Source organism: Zea mays, chromosome 4 (assembly GCF_902167145.1).
Source record: "Zea mays cultivar B73 chromosome 4, Zm-B73-REFERENCE-NAM-5.0, whole genome shotgun sequence".
In the NCBI taxonomy this organism is placed as follows: Eukaryota; Viridiplantae; Streptophyta; class Magnoliopsida; order Poales; family Poaceae; genus Zea; species Zea mays.
The window spans coordinates 229312056-229320446 of record NC_050099.1 but is presented as its reverse complement, the minus strand read 5'-3'; the positions used below and the strand labels follow the sequence as shown (position 1 = coordinate 229320446).

Below are 8391 nucleotides of genomic sequence, written 5' to 3'. Positions count from 1 at the left end.
TGCCACCTAGATCGAATCGAACTCCTCGATACTTGGCTCCACTTGAACCACCTGTTCTTCTCCTATGGGGGGGGTGTGAGATAACAAGAGTGAGCTCACATACGTTCATAGCTCAACAAGTTGTGGGGAATAATGTGCATGAACTCACCAATGGTGGGAGTTCAAGTGAAGTGTAAGGCTGATCAACAAAGTAAGGGCTGAAGCTGAGCATTGCTTTTATAAGTTGGTCAAAATTTTTATTAGCAGTTACTAAGTGTAAGTAAATACCACACCTTAATAATAATAAAAAAGTAATAGTAAAATAATCCCAAATGCGATGCAAATGTCCAATTAAATTTAAGTTCCATTAATTAATCATGTGAGGGTCTGAGCTGCTTATGGTCGTGAGCACGACTAGTATACCAGTTTTACACTCTGCAGAGGTTGCACATCTTTACCCACAAGTCATGTTACCCATCTGCCAAGAGACGGCCAATCCCATACACCTCTATCGAGGAGGCGAGGCAGGGTAACACTACGAGGCCTTTATAAAGTTCCACTAGCTTCAGAAATCCCGCTACAGTTTATAGGAAGCTCCAGTGCAGGAATCCCTCGTCTGACCGCCATCGCAGCAAAATCAACTCAAGGACCTCCCTACACTGACCACTCCCCTACTTCCCTTGCCCCTTTCAGGTAAGGAAGTCATCCACTAACTTTCCTAGTTAATCAGCCAAGGGTGTCCCATTAAACCCTTGTGGTAGCACTGTTTTCCCGGGTGGTCGCTCCATGTTCCCATTAACATAATGATCTTATCATGAACAGTAATAAAAAACAGATAATAAAAGTGTAGTAATGAATAGTGTATCTCCATAGCCAAAACCACAATAAGCGATAGCAAGTACTACCCAAAAATATTCAGTGGCAAAACAAGGTATAAAGATAGCCAAAACTGGGGTAACCTATTGGGTCCCATCAAAATTAACCTATGTAGATCATTATAATTAATAAGAACATGGCTGGGAAAAAAAGTAAGTGATCAAGGGCACAACTTGCCTTCAACGAGCTCCTGCTCAGCTACTTCTACCTGCTGAACCTCAGAATCCACAATAGCTTGCTCCTCTACTCGCGTCAACACAATACATACATAGTATAGCAAAAATTAACATCACACCAAACATGTAAATAAAATACACAAAAATAATCTAAATGTTAAAATAATATAATAGGAACTGGAATCGTTAAATTTGGAGTTATAGATTTTAAGTTATGAATTTTTGAAGTTATCAAGTACCTCGAATAACATAACTCATGTGATTAATTTTAGTTCAAGTTTCATGGCTAAACAAGGTTACTAAGTGATAGAAAATATTAATATAAAATTATTGCAACTGGAATTAATTAAAAAGGATTCAAAATGGGTTTTCTATGAATTAAATGAGTTCTAGGCCTTATTTTAATAGCAAAAACTCATTTATATAATTCTTTCATTCAGTTTACTGTTCCCTGGGCTGCGCGCAATAATTCAGAGAACTGCAAGGGCTTCTGCGCAAGAATTCCTAAGACCCATAGCACTGCTCCTGTGGATCGCGGGTTTGTTTCCCTAAAACAGAGGGGCGCTTATGCAAAATGGTCACGACGAAAGGGTACCTTGATCCCTCGGCCGTTGGATCGAGCACAAGCGGTCCAGATTAGACCTAAAGCAGCAGCCGCAGCCCTGAGCAGTAGCCGCCACCGGATCAAAGATCTAGGGTTAGAGTTCGGCCACATCTACAACCTCTCGCGCGACCATCCGATTCAACTTCGACGGTCGGATGATAAAGCGCCGAAAGGGTATGCTAATTTCTAATCTCTACCGCTCACTCCAAAATCAACGGCGCACACAGACCAACCCTTCGTCAAATCCCGACCGCCCACCGAATCGAACGGTCAAAGGCGTGTCTTCAACCTCTGACCAGACCCCGGGCAGCAGCGCATAACCCCATGGCGGAGACCTTCCTCTGACGCCCCGATCATCGCCTAGTGAGCTAATCTCGGATTGGAGACACGCTACACGAAGCACAACGCGAAACGAAGAGAATGGATGGGTTATTACCCCCGATGGTGGTGCAGAGACCCGCTCCCACGACGAAGCAACGAAGGGGATCTCCGGCGACGAATCCCCGGAGTTGTAGAGGATAGTCCCGCACGCGATGCTATGGTGGACCTTCCCCCGGGCCTGGTGAAGGGCACAGACTCCACACGAGGCGCGGATGGAGGCACTGCTGGGGATTCCACCGCGGCGGCAATGGAATGGTTTGGCGGCAGCGATTTGCTCTCTAAGTTTCCTTGAAGTGTGGCGAGGGGCACGGTGGTTGAAGGCATGAAGAGCACGGCTGAGGCGGTCCTTAACATATATGCGTAGGGTTGAAAACGGACGGAAAAAATCCCGTTTCCGATGATAAAATGCGGATACGGAAATGGGAGAGGGGTTTTTCCGTCCGTTTTCATCCCTATATATGCGCCCCGGTCAAGCGATTAGGAGCACATGCGAGATCCCCACGCCCGGCGGCTCCAGATTCTGTTACGGCACGACGGAGCACAAGCATGAACAAGTCTGACCAATGGGGTTGGCGACACGGCGGACTGAGGAACTGATGAGATAGGCCCACGCCACAGTGGCTTGTGTATACAGGGGATCGGTCAAGGTGCATTGGATGACGTGTGGGCAGACTGCGCAGGGAAAGCAACTGGCCAGTGGGCCCCATTTAGCCGCGACTCCGTGTGGACACGAGTAACAGCCGCATGGCGGGCCCCGCATAGCAGTGTCAGCGCGGGGGCGTGGGGTAGAGTGGGCCGCGCGGGAGAATTTTCCTGGTGGGCCAAAACGAAGAGTAGTGGCCCAACTAGCTTTTCTTCCTTTTTTTCTTCTTTTCTAAGTCTAGTTTGAATTCGAATTTAAATTCGAATTTGGTCCAGATTCATTCTCTATGATTTTTGTGAAGTTAAAAATACCAATTTTAGGAATATAATTATATTATTCATATTTTTATATCATTTCTCTTCTTCTCATTTTCAAAAACCCTAATTTTAAATTTAGGGTTTAATTCAACTTCTAATAATTATTATCTTATTATTATTATCCTTATTATTTTATTTAATGCACAAACATATAAAACTCCAACAAGATGCACTTTATTTTATTTTAGTATAATTTGTTTTAATTAATCACTCTTAATTATATGTGTGCTCTTTTTATGATGCAAATATGGCACATAAAATAAGGATATCCAATATAGTATCACTTTATAAATTTTGGGTATTACAAATCCTACCCCCCTTACAAAGAATCTCGTCCTCGAGATTTAGGAAGATCTAGGGAAAAGATGGGGAAAATCTATGCGAAGCACTTCTTCTCTCTTCCAAGTAGCTTCACCTTCTCCATGGTGACTCCATTGTACTTTGCACATCTTTATCACCTTATTTCTTGTAACTCGAGTCAAATTATCAAGAATCTTGACAGGATATTCCATGTAAGTCAAGTCACCTTGAACACTGAGCTCTTCCATTGGTAATTGTTCCTTAGGGACACAAAGACACTTCTTAAGTTGAGACACGTGGAACACATTATGCACATCAAATATATTATTAGGTAGCTCCAGTTGGTATGCCATCTCCCCAACTCGCCTAAAAATCATGAATGGTCCAATAAAGCGAGGGGACAATTTGCCCTTGACTTTAAATCTCTTCATTCCATGAAGTGGTGACACCTTGAGGTACACATGATCACCTTCCTCAAACTCCGGTGGTCTTCTTCTATTATCAGCGTAGCTCTTTTGCCTGGTCTGAGCTACCCTCAAGTTTTCCCTGATTATACAGACTTGTTCTTCTGCCTCTTGAATAAGTTCAGGTCCAAAGAACTGGCTTCCTCCGGTCTGGTCCTAATATAGAGGAGTCCTGCATTTCCTGCCATGTAGAGCCTCGAACGGTGACATTTTCAGACTGGACTGGTAACTATTATTATATGAGAATTCAGCATAAGGTAGACTCTTGTCCCAACTACTACCATGTTGAAGGGCACAAGCTCTCAACACGTCCTCCAATACTTGATTAGTCCTTTCAGTTTGTCCATCAGTCTGAGGATGGTGGACCGAAATAAAATTCAACTTTGTATCCATATTCTCATGAAAACTTTTCCAAAATCTAGAGGTAAACTATGATCCTCTATCCAAAACGTTAAATCATGTTTGTTTAAGTCCAATCGTAATCGATACCACACTACAAATGGATATCGCTTTATTCAAATTTGTTACCGCCGGTATTTGAGTGTGAATCGTTACCATTACCATTTACTTTGGGGTGTATAAAATGATATAATAGCCGATACCATATAAATTTTTTAATTTGGTGCCTATCTATCATATGTACTACCTGTGTATCCTTTGGACATGATATATAAAATGATTTAATGCTTTACATATATATTCCTTATTAATTTGGTGCACATCTATCATCAGTAATTTAATGATTTAATGCTTTACATATATATTCCTTATTAATGCTTTACATATATATTCCTTATTAATTTGGTGCACATCTATCATCAGTAATTTAATGATTTAATGCTTTACATATATATTCCTTATTAATGCTTTATATAACATGATGTAAGCCTTTAGCATATATTATATATATTACTGGTGGTGTGCTCGATTATTCATCGACAAGTCGCTTCGCATACACTGGTGTATCGACCCAAGGAGAGATGAATGCGATGAGGCTGACGCCGGTTCTCCTCGCTGTTCTGATGATGACATGTCTCGTGTTTGCTGCAAATTGTGGTACGTGAACCCCATCACACGATTTGTTATGCTTATTCAATTTAGAAGAAAAAAATTGATGCAGTGAAGTGCAGCGATTGCCGGCAGCCATGACGTGGAGACGACACCGGCTAGCGGTCTCCGGCGGCCGCCGCCGGACGAAGAGAAGACGATGTTGGGAAGCAGCGACATAAACATCAAGTTGTGTTTGAAAGCTCAGTGCGCCGGTTACAAGAGCTGTTACTGCTGCTTCACTTTACCTGGTTTGCCATGCTGGCCTGATCAGAACACGTGCTGGCAAGAGTGTCCCAATCGCCAGCGACTCCGATCCACCCGATCCATGAAGCACTCCGACGCGATGCCCTCCATAGGTCCCAGCAGGTTCTCATGAGAAAGGATCTGGCCTCGAATTCTCCTGCTTTGAGTGACAATATGTGATACCGTGTCATGCATAGCAGCGTGAGTGTAGGATGATAATAAATAAGCAACATTCCATGCAACAGTATGCATTGCAGCGTGTTATATCTTAGGCTTGTATGGCAGGATGTAACATACTTACTTTGTTCTAAAACAAATATACTTACTCAGTTTTCTTGCTTTATGGCTTGTTTGAGGGTTGGAGAGGATCGAAGGTAGCAAGAGATTTTAGCCCCTTCGATCCACTTTAATTTCCTTCTCTTAAACAAGATCTTGTGAACCTTTTTTAGGATTTTTATAGTTTACCCACTAGTTTTGGCACTCTAATCAGTTTTACTCCTGCTCGACTCAGTTTTCCCGTTCCACCGTTAACCTGTGCTCAGAAATCACCTCATCTTACATGTAGACCCGTAACAGGGTAAAAAATGGTTTGTTGATGCAAAAAAAGATCGAAACAGAGATTCAAACTCAACACTTCAACTATTTTAACGATGCCAATGACCACTAAAACAGATACGATGCTTGTACATTTAATGCATAACAGTTTTTATAACGTATCTCTGTAACACCTACGCGGTCAATTTTTTCAAAAAAAATTTCCCGCTGCTCCTCCTCATGTCCGTCACGCGCCGATAATGGAGGCTGGTGCAGGGTGACCGCGCGCGGGCCAGGGCGCTCAAGGTCGCGGCCTTCTTCTCCATCCTCGTGTGCGGGACAATGGGCTGCTGCTTACCTGTGTTGTGTTGTGCTGCTGCTGTGCGCCTGTGCCTCACTCGTTGCAAGCGGTGTCGCCGTCGGTGACAAGAGAAGCATCAGACGTCCATGGTCGTGGCGTCAGAGGCGCCGCCATTGACGGGGCAGCTGCAGCGGCGACAACCACGCGCACGGTCCCACCTGTAAGTCACCGGGTCCATCTGTAAGGCATCTAATGGATGGACGGAATGTATTCCGTATTGTGATTTCTAAGAATAAGTTGAAGGTAAGGGATAACTGAGTAGAACACTGAGTACAGTGCCAAAACTAGTGGGTGGAATGTAAAATCCTTTTTCATGTACTATAAAGTATGAGTCTATACTTAATTCCTTGCTAAGATGTTCGGCTTCCACTTAAATTTTGGGCTGGCTCCGCACCTCCGCATCTAATGTCTTTAGTGGATCGTGTCAAATAGGGGATACAACACTGTAGATGGCACTGTTTACAGAGTGAAATTTGAAATAAAGGATAATATAGTGCATGATATAAAAGACCTGATGCAGACAACCATAGTTACATCCTGCATGTGCAAAATCAGATTACCAAAATCAGTGACGGAGACAATTGACAAATTTAAGGCCAAAATATGATTACCAAAAATTGCCTTTGGCGAGGCCAAGACATAAATGCTAAAAAGGTTATAATTTGGCTGCCTCGGAGCTAGTCATCATGATAGAGAAGAACACTACCTAGCTGTATAAAACAATATTTTATACTACAAATAATATTCTTTATAGAGTAGAATTTGAAATAATATATGAGATAGAAGCCACCGGAGACCGAGAGTCACAATATGGAAACAAAAAAAAATTCCTCGGCTTCATTAATTTCTATCGTCATTTAGGATATTCGAGCGAAACTAACTAATTTTCTTCGGCCAACGTAAGCTACGAATAATTTCTATCAGCCGTATTAGTACCCGACTGAAATTACTACAATAAAATATCCCACCATGCTTACTAGGGCAGGATATCGAGCCGGCTCGGCTCGTCCAAGTTCGAGCTGACTCATTAAGTTAATGAGCTGGTTCAGCTCGGCTCGTTAAGTTAATGAGTCACAGAGTTAGCTCGGCTCGTTTAGCACACAAGCCAAAGAAAAAAAATATGTATATAACAATCAATTTTTAGTTATTTTTTTGACTAATTTAACAATAGAAAATATTAATTATACTTAGTCTCACATACCACATCAATGTAATATCAAATTAACACAACTCATCAATTCACATTTGACACACATATTCATCAGTTTAACCCACAGTTATATTCGCATAAACCAATTTAACATATAAACACAGTTCATCAATCATTAGTCTAACTCATATGCCATATACACTACACATACATATAACATTATTATCAATTGGTACGTAAATGATATGCATATGATTTCGTTTTGCTGAAATGTGATAGCTCGCGAGCTAGCTCGTTAACAAACCGAGTTGGCTCATTAACGAACTGAGCTAGGATGTCACCTCAGCTCATGAAAAAAATTTCAAACGAGTCGATCCGAGCCGAGCTGACCACGAACCGAGCGAGCCAACGAGCCACGAGCATTTCGTCCAGCCGTACTGCTTAGTCGTCATCCACCACGAGTCGCGCCCCTGCTCCTCACCCACCCCACACTGCTCGCGCCATGCTTTGCCCGCCCCACGCTGCACACCCCTGCTACTACGCTGGCTACCATCGTCGTGCCGCACCATGTAGCCCTGCCCCCACCGTGGCACCTGCACCTGGTACCTCATGCTTTTGCATCCCACACCCACTGCGCAAACCTGCCACATACTGTCGCTATTGTAGCCACCCCGTTATGCCTCTCCCTCCCGTGGGACATCAACATGCACAACCATCGACTTCACATCGCCCAATTTGCCCCACCGTGATGTTGGCGGGCCATCTTCAACCTTCTGTTCATAATGTAACACATTTTCTACACTTTTTATGTTACGTGCATATATATATATATATTTATATATTTATATATATATAATTCTCGTTGGTCATCTAACATAGTTTATGCATAAGGGATGACAAAGATTCTACATGAATAACTCTTCCTATTGGTCATCTATCAAAGTTCCTACATGGAACCATAATACGATAACATAATTAAAATGATAAGACTATCTCCCCTGACCCTCAAAACTGAAAAGCCAAGAGAAGGGCAAGAAATAATAAAGAAGGTTAACACGCCAAAATCATACATGGAAAGTTAGATCAAAAGTCAAAGCATTGCATATTTGTTCCTCTCTTTTATTATCCTTTTTCGGACATTAACACTTGTATATGAGGGTTTGCTTGGCATTGCCTTTAATGCTTGCACAAAGCGCTCGAAGGGGGTGCAACTATTGAGATTTAAATGTGGATCCCTTCAAAGGTAGCTCAAGCTCGATTCTTGGGAATCCTCCCTCTACATGGATACTGTTCACCTATTTATAGGGGTGGTG

The 8391-nt window shown here is 42.5% G+C and overlaps 1 protein-coding gene across 1 annotated transcript; it reads left to right on the top strand.

Moving 5' to 3' along the window:
- Nucleotides 1-4695: 4695 nt before the first annotated feature.
- On the top strand, nt 4696-5370 carry LOC541992 (ae1 protein). Its single transcript, NM_001111643.1, is given in 2 exon segments — nt 4696-4796; nt 4871-5370. Coding segments are annotated over 2 exon segments (372 nt in total). The 5' UTR covers nt 4696-4720; the 3' UTR covers nt 5167-5370.
- The last annotated feature ends 3021 nt before the right edge of the window (nt 5371-8391 follow it).